Below are 26829 nucleotides of genomic sequence, written 5' to 3' on the forward strand. Positions count from 1 at the left end.
CCCGGATCGTCAGACGAGAAGCAGCCTTGGCCGTTTATGGCGAAGGTGTTCAACGTCGTAATCCGTTAATCCCGCTAGGAGGGGATTTGGGTGGTCTTCGAGCCGCGTAAACTCGGTACTGGCTTTGTTCCGAATGAATTCCTCGATGGTCACCATCTGGGAATCATTGTGCAGTGTCGCATTACTGACAAACCAAGGAGCATCGAATGCCATCCTTAGGACCTTGTTCTGAACCACTTGGAGTTTTTGCACGTGCGAGTGCGCGGCGTAACCCCAGACTGAAGAAGCGTATGTCATCGCAGGTCTGATAACCGCTTTGTAGAGTCGAATCTTCCGGAGAGGATCCAACTTACTTCGGCGATTTATCAGAGCGTACAGATTGACCAGAGCTACCTTCGCCCGGTTCGCCATGGCCTCGATGTGACTTTTCCAAGTTAGTTTAGAGTCCAGAATGACACCCAAATACCTGGTTTCGGAATGCCAGGGAAGCTCGTTCCCTCGCAGTACCAACGCATCGGGGGGTCTCTGTCTACGCCGAGTAAAGAGTACTGCGGTACTTTTATCAGCGTTGATTTTGACCCGCCACTTTGCGAAGTAGTCTTGCAGCTGATCCGATGCTGTCTGCAGTCTACGAGCGGCGATCTCGGGGGACCAAGATCTGCTGTAGATGCACACATCGTCGGCGTACATCGCTAACTGAGTGCCCTCGCACCGGGGTAGGTCGCTAACAAAGATACAAAAGAGTATCGGTGAAAGCAACGACCCCTGAGGGACGCCAGCAGTTAGGATTCGCTCTGTCGAACGCGTACCGTTCAATTTGATGCGCGCCTTCCTACCGCCAAGATAGGACGCGATCAATTGAACCAACGCCAGGGGCACGCCCGCTTCTAGCATTTTGAACAAAAGTCCTTCATGCCATACTTTGTCGAACGCCTTGGCAACATCGAAAAGCGCCGCACAAGTGCTTTGCTTTCGATTGAAGCCTTCGGTTATGTATTCGACAAGTCGCAGTACCTGGTGTACGGTCGAATGTTTGGGTCGGAAACCAAACTGTTCGTCCTGAATGAGCTTAAGATCTTGAACTGATCTTTGTAGCCTCGTCTGGACGATCCTCTCGCATACCTTGCCGAGACAAGAAAGCAAACTGATGGGCCTGTAGCTTTGCGGGAACGTTAGGTTCGCCCCGGGTTTCGGTAACACGACGACGTCCGCGCATTTCCACTTGGTAGGGAAATGCCGCAGCCGGAACGCCGCATTGATGATTCCCGTCAGCGAAACGACCGCTTTTAAAGGCATGGCTTTTAAAGCAGCGTTTCCTATCCCGTCCGGTCCCGATGCCTTCTTCGACTTACATCTCGCGATTGCCTCTTTCACCTCGGTCGGAGAAGCGTGCTCGATATGCCGACGATCTTCTACGGCCAGCCGCCTACTCACTACGCGTTCGACTCGATCGATGAAATCTTCATCTTCGTCATCGTCGCATAGCGGGCTGCACTGGTTTTCGAAGTTATCGGCATGAGCTTCTGCTTTCTCTTCGAGAGTGAAAGCCATTCCGGTTTCACCGTGAATGGGCGGCATGCGCGTCGTGTTCCCCTTCAGCACCTTGACCATCTTCCAACAGGCGTGATCGTCTTCGGTGTTCAGGGCGTCGAGTTTGGCGTCGAAAGACGCGTATCGGAACTCCGCGAGCTCCCTTCTCACATCACCGCGCAGACGGTTATAGCGACGCTTGAGATCGGGATCCCAATTGCGCTGATAAGTCCGCCTGACGCGATCACGCTCCCGCATAAGTTCCCTGATGTGCTCCGGAAGCACCCATCGATGGTCCTTTACGGGAATCGTGTTGGTCGCGTATCGAAGAGAATCCTCGATTGCGACCGTGAGTCGTTCAACAGCCTCATCCAGTTCCTGAGCGTTGTGGATCGGTCGTATTTGTCCCATATTGTGGTGCAAGTGGTCGCTAAAAGCCGGCCACGATACAGTGGAACGTTCAACCGGGACGCGAACGTCCGGGACGTCTCCTAGCTGCAGCAGCACAGGGAGATGATCGGAACTAAGTTCGTTGAGCGTGGTAACTCTGTGAACTAGTCGGACATCTTTAATTACAACCACGTCCAAAACGTCAGATCGTTGCCCTTCGTTCGACGGGTAATACGTGTGGTCGGCGGGGGCATCGGTGACAATGCCCGTCTCGTCGGTAAAACTCCGCAGTATTTTACCGTTCGCGTTTGCGATCCGACTGTTCCACGATGGGTGCTTAGCGTTTAGGTCGCCGGCGATAACCACGCCTTTGTCCGTATCCAAGACACCCGTTAGATCGTCTTCCAACAACCGCCGATTCGGCGGATTGTAGGCGGCGACCAAGCGGACGCACCCCGATAGTGTTCGTACCACAATCGTAGTAGCTTCGAGATGTTGAAGAGGGGGAGTCAGATCTTCGTAATGATCCAAACTGGTTCTTATAAAGATGGCTGTCCCGCCGCCTCTTGCTCCAACTCTATCGTTTCGATAGAAGCGATAATTGGGCAGCCGTGGCCTGTCGCCCGCTCGCAGATGGGTTTCGCAAATGAGTATCGCGTCAAGGTCGTACCTTTCGGCGAACTCGCGAAGTTCATTCTGTTTACAGACAAGGCCGTTGGCGTTCCAATAAGCCAACTCAAGCGATTGCGGTACTCTCGGTCTTCGATGAGTCATCATAAGAGTTTCATCATCTCGGACATGATTTGGACGCACAACTTAACTCGTGCGTCCCTATCGGATTTGTCGATTTGGATGACCTCGCTCATCATCGCCAGTATGTTGACGAGGGGGTCGGTTGGGGGTTCAACCGCCGCCTGTGCCGCAACATTGACCGGGAATGGTGTTTCAGCCACCGCGATCGACCCGCTTTTACGAAGCCTCCTATTGCGACGCCTCCTCTGCGACCTCGACAGCTTCGGGGGGTCGTCGGTCGCCTTTTGCTTCGGCTCGTTGAGCTTAGCTTTGGGCGCCGCGACCTCTTTCCGAACTACCTTGGTAGCTGGAGCGTTCGCTTTGGGGGCAACGTTAGCGTTGCCTTTCGGCTTTTTCGCCTGACTACTAACCGCTTTCACGGGTTTCGCCGCGACTACTGGAGCCTTTTTGTCCCCCTTTTGCGCCTGAATAGGTGCTTTCGGGGGAACGGTCGCTTTGACCTTTGGGGCTGCCGCCGGTGCCCTCGTTTCCGCCGCCTTCGGGTGTTTTGGGCACCCTTTGTAGTTGGCGGTATGAGGACCACCGCAAAGGACGCACTTGGCGGGCGCATCCTTTGCTTTGGCACAGGAAGCCGTCGGATGGTCACCAGCGCACTTCACGCAACGAGGTGCACCGTTGCACATTCGTTGGGAGTGGCCGTAACGCTGACAGCGATGACACTGGCCGACTTCCGTCTTCTTCTTGTCGCTCTCGACAGTTATGGTTAAAGCCATGACCGTCTTGAGGTCAAAGATCCGTTTGGCGTCCGCGGTCTTTTTCAAGACGCACAGGACTAGCGGGATCGGCCTCCTTTCAGAGCCCTGGCGCATACGTTTTACCGTATCGGGCCAGAATCCCTGTTTTCTCAGGTCGGCAGCAATGCTGTCCTCCCCGATACTGGTAGGGACGCCTCGAAAAACCACCTTTAACGGCTTTTCCTCCGGTAGAGAGAATGTGTGGTACTGGTGTTTACCAGCCATCAACATCTTCACCAGGGCGCGATAGGCTTCCGCGGTGGGGAGCTCAATCTTGATTCCTTGCGGAACCGCTCTGGCTTTCGAAAAGGCGATCCGAAGTCTCGCCATCTCCGCCGAAATGGAATCCCAGTTTTCCTTCGCATGAAGGATTACCGGGGGGACCCGCTTGGAAACGTGTTCCAATCGAGGACGCACGGCCTCCGAGTACTCGTCCTCCAGGTCGCTACTGGCCTTCCTTTTCCCGTTGGATGGACCGACTGCCACGTCGACATCCATTTTACCCGCCGGGATGGAAGCCAACGCCTCGGCGAATGACCTCGGAGTGGAGGTGGTCGCCGCCTCCTCGAGGGAGGCGGTGCGCCCTGCCGCGCTGGTCGTCGCATCCGCGAGGGAAGCAGTACGGCCTGATGGTGCTATGGCTTTCGCCTCCACTGGGGAGGCAGTGCTGCCAAGGACGGGGGTACTAACCTTACGTGTGCGTGTGGTCGCCACCTGCTCGAGGGAGGCGGTGCGGCCTGCCGCGCTGGTCGTCGCATCCTCTAAGGAAGCAGTACGGCCTGGTATACCAGCCTTGGCTGCCGCCTCCGCTGGGGAGGCAGTTCTGCCAATGACTGGTTTCTTGGTCGCCGCCTTCACGAGGGAGGCGGTGCGGCCTGATGATTTGGCTGCCGCCGCCACAGGGGAGGCAGTCTTGCCAAGAACGGGGGTAGCGTTGGTTGCCGCCTTCACGGGGATGGCGGGTCTGACCTTACGCGCAGATTTAGTCGCCGCTTTCAACGGGGAAGGCGGACGGCTTGGTGGAACGGGTGTCAATGTCCCGTTCTTATCGATAATGTGTGTGTCGACCACGCTTGCAAACAAGCGAAAGTCTACACACGATGCGGATAAAGTTTTCTTCTCCATTTTAAGAGGCATTTCTGCCACCTCAAAACGGTTTGGAAAACCCAACCCAACCCTAAAAAGGGCGCTCTTAGTTTCGAAAGAAACTTATCTGCTCCTTACGCCTTGACGAGGTCACCCAGGAAGAAAATGAACCTTCCCCCTTCCTTCGCTCACGCAGCGGGTCGGACGAATTCTTCAACTTCTCTCCAGGCGATGTTGCTCTCTTCAAGGCTCGAATCGGACTAGCTTCAGACATCGTTGAAATAAAATAATTTTATCTAAAATTTTAAATATTATTCGCCACGGCCCGTCCGAAGCGCAAGCCAGCAACATCTCTTCAACTCTGTTCCGATTGGCCGGAACCCCACCCCTCCCCGCATGGCTTACTTCTGTTTCTCTTTAATTTGTAATTCCATTAAATCATCCTTAACAAAATAGGGGGCCCTGATTTTGAAAAACTGATAACGGAATTCGACAACCGACATGATTTGACATATTTTGGTAAAAACGACGTTGAAATCCGCCAGGTCGTTTCCGAAATAACCGCATCCTACTAAACCGCGATTTTCCGCGAAACTATATGGAATATTGAAAAAATAAAATATGCCCCACATTAAGAACACATCGGTTTACCACCAGTTCAAATTTGAAATTTTTTCGTCAAATAGTTTTCGAGAAAATAAATCGCAAAGTTGACAAAGTTGCCGGCAAACTCAAAAATCGGGTACTTTTTTCATTTAACTCGCGATAAAAAAAAAACCGCGGATCCGAACATTTTCAAATTAACATATGTTACGTAGAAATGTTCAGTGATTACAACAAACTTTGTCGCAATTTTTTTCATCGATCGGTTGCGAAGATATCGATCTCTAAAGTGAGGGGCCTTGACTTTTTGCACGGATAGTAGATCCATACGTAAGCGGGCGACACCAATGTGGTGACGCCGGCCGTTGAGTGATATTTTTCGCGCGACACCACTGTGGTGTCGCCGGACGGCATAGTGTTAACAGGAACGGTTATGGTTGGAAATGGTTTTATATTTATAAAGCGTAAATAGTTTGCGTAAATGGTTTATTTTGCTTGAATAATTTTATTTCAATAATAATATTTATTAAAGTAAATAAAGAAAAAAATATAGTTGATATAGAGCACAAAAAAATATAAATGGATGTAAATTGAAATGAATCAAAACTAATGATAATAATATTGCATAAGTAAAGTAAAAAAGTAATGTTTTTCTTTTAAGAAAAAGAGATAATGGAAATACAAGGTTCTAAGAAGATAACAAAAAAAATAAAGTAAAATAATATCGGGTGGCGAACAAGTGACTCACACAACAGACAAGTTTGAAATCCTTCGGAGATTTCGTGTATTTTAAATTTAAACGAAAATGGGAAGCTCGCCATTTGAAGAATTTTCGTTAGATTTGATTTTTACTAGAATTATTGCTCCACAATTAATCGAGTATGACAGCAAATAGGTATGATTGAAGAATTCTGCTGAGGTTGGTAATTTTATTTATTTACGGTTGGTATCATTGCTTTGATTTGTGTTGTCGCAAATGGATGACAGTTTTCTTTGTACAGGCTGTTCTACATAATTCAATTTTTCAAACATTTTTTTTAATCCTTTATTTTTCATTTAGAACCTCAAAGAGTATTTATAACTCCAAACACCGGAGAGGGAGGAATTCATTTTCTTTAAACCGCGTTTATTATTGTTTAATAAAATGGATCCAAATTGTGTTGAGGTGAGTACGCTTCTTACTGCGTAATTAATTACGTTAGATTTTATTACGTTTATTTAAAAGGAATTGGCCACTTCCATAATTGAGACGAGTGAATATGGATTGGACGAGAAAGCAGCTACTGCTGAAATGATACAGTTCTTTGCTGATGTACATACATATAATGTATGATAAAGAAATGTTGAGGTAATAATTTGTTTCTTTTAAATTATAACTCCATCTAATTATTTATGTTTAAAAGGATTCTGGTTATTTATTGATTAAGATGGATCTAGAAGATGACCTCAACTTTTACATAAATCCGAACAAAAAGGAAGAAAAAAGGATTTAAAAATATCTTCAAGCGATCATTATCCAACGCAACTTGAGAGTAAGATTGCAATATTCCAAGTTTCTATCATAAAGGTTTAATTATACATATATTTTAGGAATGTTTTTGTTGTTTTAGTAGCTTGCATTATCAAGGGATGAAACCGTATTATAAGTTATATGCAACAAGTGTATGTATTTCTGGAGATAATGCAGTGAAGAAAGGATTTTTATCCAGTTTTGCTTATTGTCAAGTATTTAATTATCAAGTGGTATGTATTAAATATAATTTTTCTTTTAATTTTTAATTTTCAGTATGCAATTTCTATAATGTTCTTATCTAGAATTTTCGATCAAGTAATTTTTTTATATCAATCCATAATTTAAATCAAAAGAAAAATGAAAATCAAAATCAGGCTACTAAAAACTAAGACAAACAAAAACAATACATACTTAAACAAAAACAAGCAATGCATAGGAATTGCAAAGTTTATATAAAAATTCGAATTTGCTCCCTTTTTTCATTTCCAATTTGTTGCTACTGAAGCTAAGCAGTACACAGCACATAAAAATTGTTTTAAAGTTGGGAGAAGGTTCTCCCTATCAGGCCATTGCAAAGTAGTAACATTGGATATAACTTCCTCAGAAAGCAAGATGATTCTCTTCTATCGTCAATTTATATTTTGTTATATGCTAAATTTTTAAATGATGAATGCGTTTCTTCAAGTACACTTCCTAATTCCTTTCACATTTTTATAGCATCAGATAGGGAAGCATTTTTTTACAATTAGTCAAGTCCCATGGATTTTGGCTTTAATATTAGGTATTTTTTGGTGGGTATATTGTAGGATAAATTTCCTTTTTATTTTCTTCACTTACTTTTAACAGTTTTTCCCATTAACTTACATACAGTATGTCCCCGGATCGAGTTACAAAGAGGAAAAAAATGTTTGTTACTGATTTTTCAAACTTGTCTCAGCATAAATAATGCGTCGGATATGTTCAAACTACTAAATCGCATGAATCTTATACTCTAACTATAAAAGTTAACTAATTATTTCAATTTTTATGTAAAAATTGGACTTTTTTCTATTTATGATATGTAACCATAGAAACCATAAAAGTTACAACTTATGTTGGTGAGATTAAGTCTTTTCATGTGATGTTAACCATGAAAGAGAGAATTTATTTAGTACTGTGCTATGGTACTAGTGAATCATGTTTTCGTGTAGTTATACAAAAATTCCAGCAAAAATATCCGGACACAAAAATATCTCATGTTGGGGCTCGCAAACTTATCAAAAAATTTTTGGAAACGGGTTCTGTATTATCCATAAAGAGGCAGACAAAGAGACTAAATGAGGAAGACGCTGCTTTTCAGATAGCTTTTCAACAAATAACATTGTTTCTTCCCAGCTTTGTAGTTATTGGAGCGATGTAAATCCAATTATCCTTAAATTTTATACGGTCACCAGCACATAGTCCTGATCTTACAATTATGGATTTGTATTTTTGGGGACGATTGAAACAAATTGTTTACAGTGAACCATTACAAGATGATGCAAAACTATTAAAACTAAGAATAATTAAAGCGATAGAAACTCTACCACTGGCGGAAATTCGTACTTCTTATAAAGAATTTAGAACTCGTCTTCAAATGTGTGCCAAATTGGGAGGGAATTTGTTTGAATGAGGATTTGTTCACTTACAAATAAATAATATTACTTACTATTTTATTCAATTAGCCATATTTTAATTTGATTTGTCCGTATATTTTTCACTAACATAAGTTGTAACTTTTATTTTATTTTATTGGTTTCTATTATTTTTACATAAAAATGGGAATAATTAGTTAACTTCTATAGTTAGAATATAAAGTTCGTGCGATTTAGTGGTTTGAACATATCCGACGCATTATGTATGCTGAGATAAGTTTGAAAAATCAGTAATAAATTTTTTTTTCCTCTTTGTAACTCGATCCGGGGACATACTGTATAATATGTATTTGCAGGCAATCCAGTATACTGTTAATTTTGATTAAAGAAAGGAAATTATAATTTTTTCTCGCCCTGGTTTAAAGTAACATTTAAGGTGATCCAGAATGCGTTTAAACACTTTCTGATAATTTTAGAATTTCATAGAAACGTCTAGGTAACTACGGAAAAGTTTTGTCTGGAGATTTTTTGACATCTGAGATCATTTCTGAGTATTAAGAAATTCTTAAAAATATCTGGATATTCGAGGAAAAGCATTGATAAGTTAGTTTTCGGAGACTTGTTGACATCTATTAGTGTCGTCTGGGAATCGCTAAAAGTACCTTCTCAGAAATCGTTTAGACACTTTTTGGCATATTTGGGTGCCTGAAAATCTACGTCAAATTCACGAAAAGTCCTTTTAATGTGACGTTTTAACGATGGGCAATGATGACGAACATTGCGTCAAATCTGGCGGTGCGGCGTCAGACTTTTGTTTTTGGGGCTTTTTGAAATCTTTTCCCGCAATAAACCTCGTCTTTCTCAAGGCCTACAACTTTTATCATTTTCATATAGAATTGCTGCGGATCAGTTATTAATTAAATTTCAATTTATTATTCATTCTTACATATTTCCAACAGTCTCAAAAAGTTGTACCTACTTAAAAATATTAAATTAAAGAACAAGGCTGCATGAACCACGTTGTACCACTTTTAGTTTTTTGTTTTAGTCCTTTTTGCATGAACTCTTTAAATCCCGCTCTTTACTCCCACCTCCCAACATCTCTTGACTAATAATCTTTCTTTAGTTTAATTCATTTTTTCTTTAGACCGATAAAATGTTTGTGCTCATTTTGATGATCTCTCTCCTACTTACATTTGAATCCAATATCTTTGATGTCATCAGGGTTAGCGAAACGTGGCTCAAGTCGACCTTACCTTCTACTTTATACCCTCTTCCTAATTACTATTTGTTAAGAAATGATCGTATATTCTCACGTGGTGGGGGAGTGGCTTTGTTTATTCGAAACACTTTGCATGCTACCATCGTAGAAACCTCCCATGGAACGTTGCCGAATGTGGAGTTTTTGCTTGTAGGGCTGAAAACTGATTATAATAAAGTATTACTCGGTGTTTTTACTGCCCTTCTTCTATGAATTCTTCTATTTTGATCAGTTGGGGGAGATTTTGGAAAGGCATTCACTTATCTATGGGACTATCCTGTTAATGGGGGATTTTAATACCTGTCTGTTGAGAAATGATACTCGCGGTGAGAAACTTCAGTTCGTTACTTCTTCCTTAAACTTATCTATCTTACCCTCTCTGCCTACTCATCATCTTCCTACCTCACATTCTCTTCTTGTTCTTATTATTACATCCTGTCCAGACGGCATACTTACACATGGTCAGCTACCTGCCTTCCAATTTTCCATCCATGATTGATGACTAATCTATTGTGCTCTATGGGTGCAGCATCTGAGTCGTTCTCGGCGTGTTGGGACTTACCGTGATCTAGGGCGAGTTGAAACTAATTTGCTCTTGTCAGATGCACTGATGATTGATTGGCTTCCACTGTATCGTTTAGCAGATATTGATGCTAAAGTGGACTACTTTAATTCTAAAATCATTAATCTCTATGATAAACATGCCCCACTTAGGCAACGCAGGATGAGACACCCGCCTGCACCTTGGCTGAGTGATGAGATAAGATCTCTTATGCGACTGCCTAACCGTGCAAAGTCGGTATTTAAACGTACACCCTCTAGTACTAATCGGGAAAATTATCGAATTTTACGCAACCGCTGCGCTGTAATCATAAATGCAAGTATGCTAAGAGATCTTATTTCTACCAGAGGCTGTCTGGAGTCGCGCCGAGAACATTTTGGAGGACTATGAGATCTCTCGGAGCGATTGACTCTTCGTCTGTCCAAATGTATCTTGATTGTGAGTCGATGGCAAACTTTTTTGCAGAGCCTCTCCTGAGCATCGATGACGTAACTACGGCGGCTACAATTAATGAAATTCTTACCTCTCTTAAATCTTGCTCCTTATCTCTTACGCTTGTGACCGCGACCGAAGTAGGTGATGCTTAGACTTATTCGAAGGCAGTGTATTGGGTCCGGTACTTTTTTCTTTGTTCGTTAATAGTGTTACTAATAATATCTCGTGTAATTATCATTGGTATGCTGACGACCTCCAGATATATACTACTACAACTGTTGCTGAATTTCCGGAAGCTATTGTGCGACTTAGTAACGATCTACAGTGTATGATAAATGTTAATAATATCTAATTATCACTACTTGCCATATTCAGTAAATATTATTCTTGATTGTTCTGTTGGGTCATTTGGCATTTGTGCGATAAAATGATCCGTTTGCTGATACTGCTCATACTGCTTATACTGTTTAAGTTTATCCATTGTTCGACTAACAATCGACCATGGGATTTTATGTATATATATTTGTTCTTATTTTTTTTTCTCATTGTTTTTTCTTGTTGTGTACCTTATGTAATTTTATATTCTTATTTGTGGCAATAAATGGTAAATAATAATAATAAAATAACATTAGGTATTAACGTTATCATTAACAAAGATGTTAAAAGATGAACGAAATACATATAATGAAGTTGATAGTTCCGAGATAATCTTAAGATAGGGGCAAGTGCACTGAGAGCTTTAAGTGCAGTTACGGAACGGTAATTTTAATTTTATTTCTTTACTAACAAATCAATTTTAATTGTTTTCGTAGATACCATTTCCTATTCTTTCGTTTAGAACTCGGATCCAAATTATTTCTCATAATGTACTAGGTATAACAAGAATTGGGTTCTTGCTAAAGAAGCGATGATTTTTTATGCTTTCCCAGAGAAAAATCAACGTTCATGTTAGGGAATATTAATTGATATGGTAAATTATCTCATTTATTTACCATTGGTAAATGTTTAAGTAATTAGTTAATTCAAGATTATTTCAAATGTTCTTTTGCCGATGCGATTATCAGTAAAATGACTGGAACATCATTAAAACCAAGAGTTGATTCCAAAGAAATCACTTATAACCCGGAAGCGGTCGTTGAAATCCTTGATGAAATGGCAGTAGCCTTCTTTACGGAGTTGTGGATATAATAAACATCATAATAAACAAGGAAAAAGGAAATGTATTGAACAAGGGTATTATATGGACTTAAAGAGGCACCAAAGTGTTGGGATGAACAATTTGATCAATGGATTCAAAAGATCAAAGTATGATTTGTGTCTATACCCAAAGAAAGACGTGTACACAAGAAACAATAGAAAGGTTAAAACACGAATTTAAGGCAAAACATGTAGGAGAATTAAATAAGTTTTTGGGAATGGAAATAATAAGGGAAGAAAATACTTTGAGAAGAATATATTGATAAAATTTTGAAGAGATTTAATACGACAGACCGCAATGTTAAGAAAACGCCAATGGAAGTAGTAGCAACCATTTCAACAACCGACACAAAAACTTTAAAAACTCCCAAAATGTCGTAATATTTACCAAAATTACCCTCATGATGTTTTCACTCCACTCGTCCTAAAATATATTAAAAAAAATCAAATGTTAAACCGATCATCTGCAACCTCTCGTAAGGAATAGGAAAAGTAAAAAGAGTAGGAATCTCGAATTCCGTTACTGAATTAAAATTATTTAGTAGATATTAAAGTGATTAAAAAAAAGTAATAGAATGTTCTTTTGTTTTTAATTTAGTTTATAGTAGATATTAGATTTTCGTTTATGTTCAATGTTACAAAATATGTATGTTTGAAAACAACAATATTTTATTTTAAAAGACGACAATATCAGAGTGAAAGGTTTTGAAATGAAATGTTTCTTTAATGTTGTTTTGTATTAAAATGTATCTTTTAGAGTAAAAGTTAGGTTAACTTTTATTAGAAGTAAGAACAAATAAAGCTAAGAGCAATGGGGAGGTTCCATCAAAACTCGTTACTAACCATAGTAGATAAGTAAATAGTATGAAAGGGAGCAAATCTCTAAATCATTAATTCACTTTACTCTAAAGGTGCATACACATCAAACGAACGAATGCCGAACACCGAAAGCGAATTCGACCAATGTGTAATAGTTAATAGTAATAGTTAATACACAGGCGAATCAAACGTTTGGTTCGCCTTCGCATGCGTTCGCTCCGAGAGCGGTACGGTCATTGAGGTCTTATATATAATTTATATATAATAATAATTTATATAATTATATATAAAACCTCAATGGGTACGGTACATCAAAGAAAATCGGTTTTTGGTGTGGCCGGATTTGTTATTCGTGTGCTTAGTGTGTACAAACTTCCAAATGTTGAACAAACGAACAACAAACGTTCGTTGTTCGGAGTTCGCTATTCGTTCGCTTGATATGTATGCACCTTAAACATGCGAGCTGCATTTCGCCCGCGGCATGGCGTAGGCAGTGCAACGCAGTGTCGGTTGCTTGGCGTAGAGCGTAGAGGGAACGCCGCGCCGTATCTATAGTAATAATAGTAAAAATGGATGATAAAAGTGATCTAATGGTGTAATTTGTTCAATTAATTGAAAATTACCTATGTTTATGCAATCATACTTTACTAGAATACTCTATCGATCGTAGCGAAAAAGCTTAGTCTGCAATAGGCCCAAAAATGAAATATATTACTTCAATTCGATAAAAATTCCGGGGATATTCTTCCAAAAAAAAGGCTTGGACATCATCTGTGTTATATTTTTGAACGCGCATTTTTTGAGATAAAATTGATATGTACAGGTGTCCCAAAATTGAGATACCATGCCTAAGTTGACATTTTTAAATAGGAACCCCATCATTTTTTGTTGCATTTATGGCTTCTACGTAAAATTCTGAGTAATTTTCATGTTACACGATGATGTGTGTAATGTGCCATCTTTTTGCTCATGAAATTGTGTAAAACGCATGCAAATTATCGATATAATAGTTTCATATTTTCGGACTCGTATAGGCGTTAAAAAAATCTTAAATTTTTGAGTCATCATTCTAAATGTATATTCTGTAGGTTTTCTGTGTTAACTATGTCTGTAATTGACAATTCGCCTTTTATTATTAATATTTATTTCGAAGTATGGTCTCACAATGTTTTGTCGTTTGGAAGTTCTGTTGGAGGTGGCAATGTATTATCGCTTACCAACCAGCAATCAAATGTGGAAACCAGAAAGAAGCCTCCATCACTATTTCGTCCAGCATATCCGCATTCTATTGTTGTGAACAGACCATAAACATCACAACAGCCAAACAAAATAACTGAATGATAGTTTTTATAATTAAAAAATATAATTAACGTTGGTAAAATAAATTTATAAAATTTTATATAAATTCGTTTGCAGAACTTTAGGCGTATAAGAAGCATCATGCACCGACGCGATGTTTCCATGTGCAGAAAGCCTAAGTAAATTTAATATTTTTTTAATCTATACGTATAACCCAATATAGACTTCAATTAACTGATTAGTAATTGAATTATGTAGTTACTTTGAACAATAAATAGTTTCTATTATATTTTCTAAATTTATTTTCGTTATGGCCCCTATTCTGGGTTATTCCAGAAATAAAATTATTTGAAATTTTCAATTACCACCGCACAAGTGGTAACTACTGCGAATAGAACTAATTGTAAGATGCATACTGTCGGAGTACATTATGTATAGATTAAAATTATGTTCGAATTCTTTTTCGTTATACCATTATTGGCCCTGAAAAGGGCCCTTGTGTGGCGGCTTGCGAGAAAGCCCTTAATTGTAACTGCAGAGCTCATTTTCTCTTTGGTAAGCTTCTCTTTTTCGTGGACGACGATTTCAATTGTGCAGCACCACCAGCGACTTTCTTGGCGGTTTTAGGTTTCGGCGCTTTCGGCTTTTTCGTCGGTCCCTTGGTAACTTTTTTAGCTTTTGATTGTGCTTTTCTAACCGTGGTGGTTTTTTTGACTGCGGCAGTAGTAGAGTTGGTTACTTTCTTTTCTCCGACCGTTGGCGACTTTTTGGCTTTTACCGCAGCCTTCTTTTTGCTTTCAACAACAGGGGAACCGGATACCAGCGTTGTTTTTGCCTTCGCAGCTGAGGAGGATTTCTTCGTAGAGATAGCTCGAGCTTTGACCGTTTTAGATACGGCGGCGGCAGGTTTCTTTTTAAGGGAGGAAGTCTTTGCTCTGCCTGACTTTTTTGCAGAGGCCGATGCCACTTTAAACGATCCTGACGCACCTTTACCTTTAGTTTGGACAATAGCGCCTGCAGCGATGGCGGTCTTCAGGAATTTCTTAATAAACGGAGCCATCTTCTCAGCGTCAACTTTGTAATTAGAAACCATGTACTTTTTAATAGCTTGAAGCGACGAACCGTTGCGTTCCTGAAGGGTCTTAATCGCATTATTCACCATTTCGGATGTAGGTGGATGGGTGGCTTTTGATCGCTGGCTTTTCTTTTTCTTCGTCGACGAATCGGAGGAGGAACCACCGCCGGCAGCTTCGTTTTTTACGGGTGTAGTGTTTTCCGTTTCGGAAGATACGCGGATCTGTTCCGTTTGTTGTACATCCGTCATTGTAGCGACAGTTTGTAGCAAAAATATTTCTTACAAAAGCTCACATGCACGAACGTCAACTTCGTACAAATTATTCACAGTTTCCTCAGAAAATTGAACCCAACGTTGAATGTACATACCGAAGCCGAAAACCATCAAAAGTCGATTTTCCCCCGTTCGCACCGCTGGCATCACAACGGCTGTCTCGTGTTTGCAACTTTCTAGAAAAAGAGCCCGCTTGTGTTGGCGTCGCGACGTAAATATTCCCGTTAGGTATTTCAGTATAGTGGAAGAAGTTAATTCAACGTCTACGTAAAAATTTTACTTGTGGTGGTACGATTTCGTAGTGTAGCGACGGTTGAAAGTATAAGATGTCATTGACGTGACCGTCGTCGTAAACTTTAGCGTCGCCGAATTTCGCGCTTATGTAAGAACGAACTGAATTTTCAAGGAGAATAGCTTTCTTAAACGTTTTAAAACCACCGGGCGTGTAAATTTTATCAATATGTCTAAGCTTTTATCCTTAAAACGAAGACGATGCGATCGGCAATTCCACATGGGTCACGAGTTTTCTCGTTGTTTCGAACATTATTGCCGACGTCGAGAACGCGAGAAAAGTGGTATGTTGCGTCCCTAATTTAGGGATTACGTGTTCGCCTAAACTTGGTATCATGCAAATACCTTCACGTGAGTGAAAAGTGAAATATTCGAGTGTTATTTCCACACCGCCAATATCGGTCCTTACGCATTTATTCAAGTCATTCGTTCATTGCAATTAGTTCTTAGGTTAATATGGTCAATATGATACTAATTATGAATATCAAATCTAATTTCTATTATTCTATACATAATAGTAGTAGATCACTATGATTCATATGCATATATTTTTCCTTTTACACGCTTTATCATATCTAAGTGTTGAAAACATATTTAGTAGTCCTGGTTAATGTTATTAAGTGTTGTGTTTTATATTGATTATGTTTCAGTTTATTGACGAAACTTGTTTTGACCGTTATTAAATAATATCATTTTAATTCAATGGATTATTTGGAGTTTCTCATTAGACAAGAATGTCAGAAAAGATGACGCAAATACTGCGACATGAGATTTGTCTCGCAAAAATGTGTTGAATACGTTTTAAAATCAATTAGGTAACAATATCGATTAAACATGAAGGCGACTTATCTTCATCGTTCTTCTTCATTGCGACTGGCTACTAGAATATCGTCTAGATAGAAAACTACGTTGAAATGAACGACCGTTATTACAGTCGTTACAATGTAGAAGCTTTCGGAAATAACTAGGAAATAACTTTCCACCCAACTACCGAATCCACTATCAAGGCTACATAATCGAACACAGCTCCTGCCGCCAACCAGTTCCAATCATTCATATGGAATTATGGCTGTCATCCATAATCCTATTCAACTCTCCTTTACATTCCGTCTCTCTCTTCTCCTCCCATTCGGACACTCTTGCTGCAGGGTGTTCTCACTCACCAGCTATCCATCCGTCTGTCCTTCATAAACCTATAGACCGCACTACCCTCCTATAACACCTCCCTTGACCCTTACCACCTTACCCGCTCTCCTCAATCCTGCATCATCTCGAAACTCTCATCCCATTTCCACTATCCCACCCATTTTCTTCGCCCTCTTAAATACGTTCACAACGCCATTCAACTCTACACTTCTTCTCTTACTCATTATCAACCACTCTACCGTTGTCATATTGCCGTTACACACCATTAAAGGGCAAAACCACGGAGTCGTTAACGAAAAAGGCGAAGATTCAGAAATCGAAACCACCAACTCATCCATCGACATCAGAAATGGTTAACGGCGATATTAAGAATCTTGGTGAGTGCGGCGGCTCATCATTGCAAGCAATCAAAAAGTACATAAAAGATTCTTGAAAGCCGCCACCGTTTCGGGTGCTCTTATCCAGACCAAGGGCAAGGGAGCGTGGGCGAAATCCTCCACTACAGACAACAAAGAAAAGAGAAATACGTAAAAAATTCATAACTTTCTTGAAAAATTTTGTGACACCACCAAACTCAGTCCAAAGATCGAAAATAAGGTTTCGAATAACATATCCGCGAGATTCGCGGAAATTCAGGGGATAAGGGGTCGAAATCACCCCCGAAATACGTAAAAAATGCATAACTTTCTTGACAAATTTTGTGACACCACCAAACTCAGTCCAAAGATCGAAAATAAGGTTTCGAATAACAAATCCGCGAGATTCGCGGAAATTCAGGGGATAAGGGGTCGAAATCACCCCCGAAATACGTAAAAAATTCATAACTTTCTTGACAAATTTTGTGACACCACCAAACTCAGTCCAAAGATCGAAAATAAGGTTTCGAATAACATATCCGCGAGATTCGCGGAAATTCAGGGGATAAGGGGTCGAAATCACCCCCGAAATACGTAAAAAATTCATAACTTTCTTGACAAATTTTGTGACACCACCAAACTCAGTCCAAAGATCGAAAATAAGGTTTCGAATAACAAATCCGCGAGATTCGCGGAAATTCAGGGGATAAGGGGTCGAAATCACCCCCGAAATACGTAAAAAATTCATAACTTTCTTGAAAAATTTTGTGACACCACCAAACTCAGTCCAAAGATCGAAAATAAGGTTTCGAATAACATATCCGCGAGATTCGCGGAAATTCAGGGGATAAGGGGTCGAAATCACCCCCGAAATACGTAAAAAATGCATAACTTTCTTGACAAATTTTGTGACACCACCAAACTCAGTCCAAAGATCGAAAATAAGGTTTCGAATAACATATCCGCGAGATTCGCGGAAATTCAGGGGATAAGGGGTCGAAATCACCCCCGAAATACGTAAAAAATTCATAACTTTCTTGACAAATTTTGTGACACCACCAAACTCAGTCCAAAGATCGAAAATAAGGTTTCGAATAACATATCCGCGAGATTCGCCGAAATTCAGGGGATAAGGGGTCGAAATCACCCCCGAAATACGTAGAAAATTCATAACTTTCTTGAAAAATTTTGTGACACCACCAAATTTTTTTTCTACAAAAATCCCGTATAATGGCCGCATTTAAATATTTACGGCCTCATAACTTTCTTATATAATATGGAGGTAACTCTGGGACCATATGAACCCTATAGGAAATTTTCCGCTCTTTCCAGCGAAAATACTACGATAATAATTAAAAAAAAATTGTTTTTAAACAATATGAGAACAGTTGACGAAAGTATAACCAAACAATCACTAAACCATATCTTCAAGGGAAACATCAATTGAAAATGAATTTTATGTAAAAGCACGTATTTTTGTCTCGCTTATACTCTTAACACCTCCACGGTACGGTCCGTTGTCGTAGACGCTGACGCTGACGCGACGCGACAGGCGTCGGTCGGCTGTTGCAGTGGCGACGCCGACGTAACTGCCAAAATGTCTTTTCGTTGTTTTTTAGTTTATTCACGTTTAGTCGACTGCAATCACTGGTAGAAGTTGTTTCGCTAGATCAACGTTTTATTTTTGGGCTAGTTCGATTTCCTTGATATTTCTTGAGCTGTTTTTTCTTTGTTTTTTAATATTATTATTAATTAATATTGTCTTGCATTCAGAAGTTTGGGTTGTTTAGGTGTTTGTATATTTATAATCATTTCGTCTTTAGTTTGTATTATTATAATCATTTGAATAAGGTTTATTTTTATTTTTTTCCTCGGAAGGTATAATTTGGTGGTTGTTTCGTTATAGTAATTCTGTAATTTATTATTTTTGTTTGTTTTGCTCTTTGTTTTTCTGACCTTGTTGCTAGTTTAAGTGTTCGGTTTGTTTTGTTTTCATTTTATTCTTCCCTTTTTATTGTTAGTTTAAGTGTTCGATTTATTTTCTTTTTCATTTTACTTTCCTGTTTTCTTTGGGAGTTTTGCGACTGTTTTATTTCATTGTAATATTGCTGCATAGATTTTCCTTGTGACTTCAGTAGGAAAAATAAAATTAACTTTTATTTTTTTTATATCATTTTAAGCGACAATTATAGTAGTTTATCTTTGTTTGTTTTCATTCCTTATTTTAAATACTTCCTGCTAGGAGAAGGCAATAAATAAGTTTCTTTGACAATTCGTTACCTTTATAATATTAATATGGACGGTCCAGGAAGGCCAGTTAAACAATGTAAGCAGTTAAGGTTACAGAAAATTGCAAATTTTCTTAGTGAAAATAATATTGATACGACTGTTTTAAGAGAATGCTCTGTTCGATCAGAAATATCACATCTATCAGATCTCTGTGTATATGTTGATATTAAAGATAATTTAAAAAATAGAAAGATGTTGCTAATGAACATCAAAAGAGATGCTGATGAAATTGAAAAATACATTAATTCCTCTACTGACGTCGATAATTTCCTTGAGGTTGATGCTGTTGATGGCCACTTGATAGATAATGCAAACACAGCAGTACATGAAGCAATGCAACATGCACGAGAAAAAATAGAAATATCCCAGAGTATATCCAAAAGAGATACTAATGAAATTGAAAAATACATCAATTCCTCTACTTACGTCGATGATTCCCTTGAGGTTGATGCTGTTGATGACCACTTGGTAGATAATGCAAACACAGTAGTACATGAAGCATTGCAACATGCACCAGAAAAGATAGAAATGCCCCAGACTATATCGAGTCCAATCAATAATTTAAAATTTAACTTTTTTAAAACATTTAAAATTAACCGCTATGTAGATAACCACGACATATCCTATAAGTCCGAAGTTAGACATCAGTATTGGCGACAACAAATAAGTTTATATGGCATTTCTTGTCTTCTAATTTTCAAAGGAAGTCGTATAAACAAAAAAAAACAGCAAACTGCTTGTCAGATAGTCGAGTATGCAATTTGTAAACATACATCTTGTAGAGAATTTAAATTTATATACAATATTTTAGAGGATTTGATAGATGTAAGAATATGCTACAAAGGTCCTCACGTGGAAAATCACCACGAAGAGCATGCTTATCAACTGAAAGGTAGAGAAAGGGCGGAGGTAAAGAAAGAACTACTTTTTAGTTTGCCCAGCACCTGTCGCAGCGAAGAAATAAAAAAGGTTGATAGAGATTTAATTTATGAAGGTAATTGGCAAGGCTTGCGCTCGCTTTCCGTTTACCAAAAAGCTAGGTCGGAGGCAATGGGCGAACAGGACTTTCATTCGGATCCTTTACTAGATATACTACTAATGTCACTAACTCAGGATGATGACAGTACATACGTTCAATTTCCTAGCGGAAAAACGTTGGTGTATTTATATTCCAAAGAGAACATTAAAACCTTAATTAAGAAAGGTAAAAAAATGATAGGGTACTTTGATGCGACAGGCTCCGTCGTTAGACCGACTGTGTATGATAGGGGTCGCAGGGTTCTATACTATGCGTTGGTTGTGAAAGTAAACGACATTGTGGTACCTATCGCTGAATTAATATCTTCACATCATGATTCGGCAACAATAATGGCTTTTATTTTGCATTTTAAGCATTTTATACGTACGAAATGCAAGAAAACACGGCCGATCTTTAACGTTGTTGTAACAGATTGGAGTTTTTCGCTTATGATGGCTATTTGTCAAGGGTTAAACGATGTCACTTTATATACTTACCTCCAAATTTGTTATAAATATGTTACAAATAAGGACGACCATCGATTTTTTAGTTTAATAAAATTAAAACTATGTTGTGGACATTTCGTTAAAATGATTTGCAACAGACTTTCTCGTACTAAGAAAAAACCGAATATAAGGGATGGAATTGTTAATGCAATAGCAGTATTAGTTCAATGTAGATCCTTGGAAGAGTTAATTATTCGATTTGAAAATGTCGCTTTTCTCTTATTAACATCGTCATATAATAACAACGTCAAAAATGCAATAGCACACCTATCGTCTAGTGACTATGAAACCTACAATCATTTGTTATCTACAAGGCAAGATATTTCATGTGAATTGGACCTCGACATAGATGAAGAAGTTGTGAGAGGAGAATATACTAGCTCTCCTTTTTTTATTTGTTTTTTTAGAGTTTATGACAAGGTTTTAAAAGAGTTAGATGAAAGTGTAAGCTCAGCAACGGAACGCAACCCTTACAAACACGAGGAATTTTTTACGTATTTATTGAATTATGTAATGCCTTTCGCTCCAATGTGGTCCAACATACTTGAAAGTGATCGTTACAGTAATTCACTTGTGGAAACATGGTTTAAAATTGTCAAGCAAGAAATACTAGAAAACAAAACCAATTTGAAAGTAGGGCGATTTGTAAACCTGCTTAATTCACGAATTATAAGTAACATAAAAGCTATAGATTTAGAAATTGGTAAAAAGCCGAAGAGGAAAAAAATAACCTCAACAAAATCAGATGCACGACATGAAATTGATAACCCGGATGCTCAAGAAACGTGGACAAAATCAAAAAAACGAAAACGGTATTTTCATAATGTTTACTTAACGGACAAAATTAACGTAAATGATGAAAATAACAAAATAGATGATGAAGTGGAAATGAATTTAGTCGTCCAACCAGAAAAGGTTGAAGAGGAGATCATAAGGGGGACCCAGCCAACCCAACCAGAAAAATGTTATGAGAGGGGGTTAACGTCAAACCAACCACAACCAGAACAAGTTGATGAGGGAGATATACAGTATTGTTCTTTGAACGGTATCCTTGATCAGCCAGATCAACGAGCCCTTTCAAATGGTCTGTTCTTTGATCATGATTTTTATATGTCCGCAGCTTTCCAAACTGATTTTATCTTAGGACAATATTCATATAATGGACAAACGATTTCATTAAGTAGCTCTGACTTTAGAACGTTAATATCAACCGAAAACATGGGTTGCAATAATCTGCAACCCATGAACCCATGGGTTGCAGATTATTGCATAGATTCTCTGGCATTTACTTTTTTTAAAGACCGCGAAGACATTTATTACATCGACACAATATCCGTCCAAATTTTGCTTTCAGATCAGATAAAGAATCTGTCTAAATTTTTACCTCTTACAAAATCACTTAAAGGAGTCCGTTTTATTCTGTTGCCCCACAATTGTAACAACAATCACTGGATATTAATTATATTAGATTTGACTACTAACTCTATTTGTATTTTGAATCCTGGTAAATATTATCTTATATCACACGAGGAAATTGTAAAAAAGGTTAAAAGACTATTTTCCACTAGAGACCGTCTATACCTACACGAAGACAAACTAAATGCTAGGAAGTGGAAACTAACAACAATAGCATATCCTACCCAAGAGACTGAAGATTCAATCAATTGTGGAGTGTATGTTATATGGTATATGATGGTTTTGCAAAAAAATGAAACACTGCAATATTTGTCAACATCATTATTACAAAGTAATTTTACTACTGTCATCTGACGTTATGTATGATAAATGTTTTAAATGTGGTATAGGATCACAGGAAAACTATGTAGGCTGCAACTTATGTAACAGATGGTTACATATAGATCGTTGCTCGAACATATCTAATCTAATTTCTATAGATACCATTAAACTTCGCAACTTTGTTTATAGTTGCCCATTATGTCAACACTATAAACCAGGTTTATTCAACACATCAAGTACAATTAAAAATGTTGCGTTGGATAATATGTCTCTAAAATATTTTGTGATTCATTACAAAAACGAGTTACAAGAAATATACAATACGAGGGACACAAACGATTTTTGTGAGCGGTACCGTTCTGTTAATAAAGAGTACCATTTGAAATGGGATATGTCAACTCCGTTTATATCATTTAGTGCGGCAGCCTATATATGTAGAAAGATAATGTCAACAACCAATATACCAGACAAGGCATTTGTGAAATATGTTCTTCTGGGATTTCTGAATTTAAAAATTATACGTAAATATTACGGAATGAACGATGAAGCAAGCTTCTTTGAGCAATATAAAACGCTTTATGATATTACGGATAGGGATCATGTTTATCCAGATCACTACACATTAGACCAAATTCAGTTTTAAGTACAATAATTATTTATATATACAATTATTATTATACACCCTTTATCAACATAATTTCCGCGCGTCTCATAGATAATATATGTTATTGGAATTCGATCTCTGGGCTGAGTTTGGTGGTGTCACAAAATTTGTCAAGAAAGTTATGAATTTTTTACGTATTTCGGGGGTGATTTCGACCCCTTATCCCCTGAATTTCCGCGAATCTCGCGGATATGTTATTCGAAACCTTATTTTCGATCTTTGGACTGAGTTTGGTGGTGTCACAAAATTTTTCAAGAAAGTTATGAATTTTTTACGTATTTCGGGGGTGATTTCGACCCCTTATCCCCTGAATTTCCGCGAATCTCGCGGATATGTTATTCGAAACCTTATTTTCGATCTTTGGACTGAGTTTGGTGGTGTCACAAAATTTTTCAAGAAAGTTATGAATTTTTTACGTATTTCGGGGGTGATTTCGACCCCTTATCCCCTGAATTTCCGCGAATCTCGCGGATATGTTATTCGAAACCTTATTTTCGATCTTTGGACTGAGTTTGGTGGTGTCACAAAATTTTTCAAGAAAGTTATGAATTTTTTACGTATTTCGGGGGTGATTTCGACCCCTTATCCCCTGAATTTCCGCGAATCTCGTGCATATGTTTTTCGAAACCTTATTTTCGATCTTTGGACTGAGTTTGGTGGTGTCACAAAATTTGTCAAGAAAGTTATGAATTTTTTACGTATTTCGGGGGTGATTTCGACCCCTTATCCCCTGAATTTCCGCGAATCTCGCGGATATGTTATTCGAAACCTTATTTTCGATCTTTGGACTGAGTTTGGTGGTGTCACAAAATTTTTCAAGAAAGTTATGAATTTTTTACGTATTTCGGGGGTGATTTCAACCCCTTATCCCCTGAATTTCCGCGAATCTCGCGGATATGTTATTCGAAACCTTATTTTCGATCTTTGGACTGAGTTTGGTGGTGTCACAAAATTTTTCAAAAAAGTTATGAATTTTTTACGTATTTCGGGGGTGATTTCGACCCCTTATCCCCTGAATTTCCGCGAATCTCGTGGATATGTTTTTCGAAACCTTATTTTCGATCTTTGGACTGAGTTTGGTGGTGTCACAAAATTTGTCAAGAAAGTTATGAATTTTTTACGTATTTCGGGGGTGATTTCGACCCCTTATCCCCTGAATTTCCGCGAATCTCGCGGATATGTTATTCGAAACCTTATTTTCGATCTTTGGACTGAGTTTGGTGGTGTCACAAAATTTTTCAAGAAAGTTATGAATTTTTTACGTATTTCGGGGGTGATTTCAACCCCTTATCCCCTGAATTTCCGCGAATCTCGCGGATATGTTATTCGAAACCTTATTTTCGATCTTTGGACTGAGTTTGGTGGTGTCACAAAATTTTTCAAAAAAGTTATGAATTTTTTACGTATTTCGGGGGTGATTTCGACCCCTTATCCCTTGAATTTCCGCGAATCTCGTGGATATGTTTTTCGAAACCTTATTTTCGATCTTTGGACTGAGTTTGGTGGTGTCACAAAATTTTTCAAGAAAGTTATGAATTTTTTACGTATTTCGGGGGTGATTTCGACCCCTTATCCCCTGAATTTCCGCGAATCTCGCGGATATGTTATTCGAAACCTTATTTTCGATCTTTGGACTGAGTTTGGTGGTGTCACAAAATTTTTCAAGAAAGTTATGAATTTTTTACGTATTTCGGGGGTGATTTCGACCCCTTATCCCCTGAATTTCCGCGAATCTCGCGGATATGTTATTCGAAACCTTATTTTCGATCTTTGGACTGAGTTTGGTGGTGTCACAAAATTTTTCAAGAAAGTTATGAATTTTTTACGTATTTCGGGGGCGATTTCGACCCCTTATCCCCTGAATTTCCGCGAATCTCGCAGATATGTTATTCGAAACCTTATTTTCGATCTTTGGACAGAGTTTGGTGGTGTCACAAAATTTGTCAAGAAAGTTATGAATTTTTTACGTATTTCGGGGGTGATTTCGACTCCTTATCCCCTGAATTTCGGCGAATCTCGCGGATATGTTATTCGAAACCTTATTTTCGATCTTTGGACTGAGTTTGGTGGTGTCACAAAATTTGTCAAGAAAGTTATGAATTTTTTACGTATTTCGGGGGTGATTTCGACCCCTTATCCCCTGAATTTCCGCGAATCTCGCGGATATGTTATTCGAAACCTTATTTTCGATCTTTGGACAGAGTTTGGTGGTGTCACAAAATTTGTCAAGAAAGTTATGAATTTTTTACGTATTTCGGGGGTGATTTCGACTCCTTATCCCCTGAATTTCGGCGAATCTCGCGGATATGTTATTCGAAACCTTATTTTCGATCTTTGGACTGAGTTTGGTGGTGTCACAAAATTTGTCAAGAAAGTTATGAATTTTTTACGTATTTCGGGGGTGATTTCGACCCCTTATCCCCTGAATTTCCGCGAATCTCGCGGATATGTTATTCGAAACCTTATTTTCGATCTTTGGACTGAGTTTGGTGGTGTCACAAAATTTTTCAAGAAAGTTATGAATTTTTTACGTATTTCGGGGGCGATTTCGACCCCTTATCCCCTGAATTTCCGCGAATCTCGCAGATATGTTATTCGAAACCTTATTTTCGATCTTTGGACAGAGTTTGGTGGTGTCACAAAATTTGTCAAGAAAGTTATGAATTTTTTACGTATTTCGGGGGTGATTTCGACTCCTTATCCCCTGAATTTCGGCGAATCTCGCGGATATGTTATTCGAAACCTTATTTTCGATCTTTGGACTGAGTTTGGTGGTGTCACAAAATTTGTCAAGAAAGTTATGAATTTTTTACGTATTTCGGGGGTGATTTCGACCCCTTATCCCCTGAATTTCCGCGAATCTCGCGGATATGTTATTCGAAACCTTATTTTCGATCTTTGGACTAAGTTTGGTGGTGTCACAAAATTTGTCAAGAAAGTTATGAATTTTTTACGTATTTCGGGGGTGATTTCGACCCTTTATCCCCTGAATTTCCGGGTGGTGCTTAGATATGTTATTCGAAATAGTGATTTTGATATTTGGGGTTGACTTAATGGATCATCAAGCTTTTTCAATGCAAATTGGAGTTTTTCACATAATGAAAGGGTGATTTTTATGTAATAATAATGAATTTTACTTGAAAGTTTTAGAGGGGTTATCTATTTTACTCTCTTTAATGCTAATTTTGATGTTTTTTGGTTATTATCACTAATAAATACGAAATTATAGATAGAGTACACTATTTGTTTGGTCCGCTGTAAAAATGTGAATTTCGTTTCTGAATCCGTTGCTAACTTCAACGACATTTTAACAGGAACGGTTGTGGTTGGAAATGGTTTTATATTTATAAAGCGTAAATAGTTTGCGTAAATGGTTTATTTTGTTTGAATAATTTTATTTCAATAATAATATTTATTAAAGTAAATAAAGAAAAAAATATAGTTGATATAGAGCACAAGAAAATATAAATGGATGTAAATTGAAATGAATCAAAACTAATGAAAAAAGTAATGTTTTTCTTTTAAGAAAAAAAGATAATGAAAATACAAGGTTCTAAGACGATAACAAAGAAAAATAAAGTAAAATAATGTCGGGTGGCGAACAAGTGACTCACACAAC

General features: G+C 38.7%; 1 protein-coding gene and 1 long non-coding RNA gene across 5 annotated transcripts; one reads left to right on the plus strand and one right to left on the minus strand.

Moving 5' to 3' along the window:
- Window positions 1-5920: 5920 nt before the first annotated feature.
- On the plus strand, window positions 5921-12433 carry LOC139430850 (uncharacterized). 4 transcript variants are annotated; one of them, XR_011641222.1, is made up of 7 exons: window positions 5921-6321; window positions 6382-6504; window positions 6560-6688; window positions 6747-6899; window positions 7387-11299; window positions 11353-11510; window positions 11568-12433. It is a non-coding gene; the product is annotated as an uncharacterized lncRNA (long non-coding RNA). The 4 variants fall into 4 exon arrangements; XR_011641221.1 differs by having other exon boundaries at window positions 6747-11299; window positions 11353-11537; window positions 11605-12433; XR_011641220.1 differs by having other exon boundaries at window positions 6747-11299.
- A 1695-nt stretch (window positions 12434-14128) lies between these two features.
- On the minus strand, window positions 14129-15249 carry LOC111421014 (histone H1-like). Its single transcript, XM_023054118.2, has one exon. It carries the CDS (start codon window positions 15177-15179, stop codon window positions 14397-14399), a length of 783 nt encoding a protein of 260 aa, XP_022909886.2. The 5' UTR covers window positions 15180-15249; the 3' UTR covers window positions 14129-14396.
- Between the last annotated feature and the right edge of the window lie 11580 nt (window positions 15250-26829).

Source organism: Onthophagus taurus, chromosome 7 (assembly GCF_036711975.1).
Source record: "Onthophagus taurus isolate NC chromosome 7, IU_Otau_3.0, whole genome shotgun sequence".
Lineage (NCBI taxonomy): Eukaryota > Metazoa > Arthropoda > Insecta > Coleoptera > Scarabaeidae > Onthophagus > Onthophagus taurus.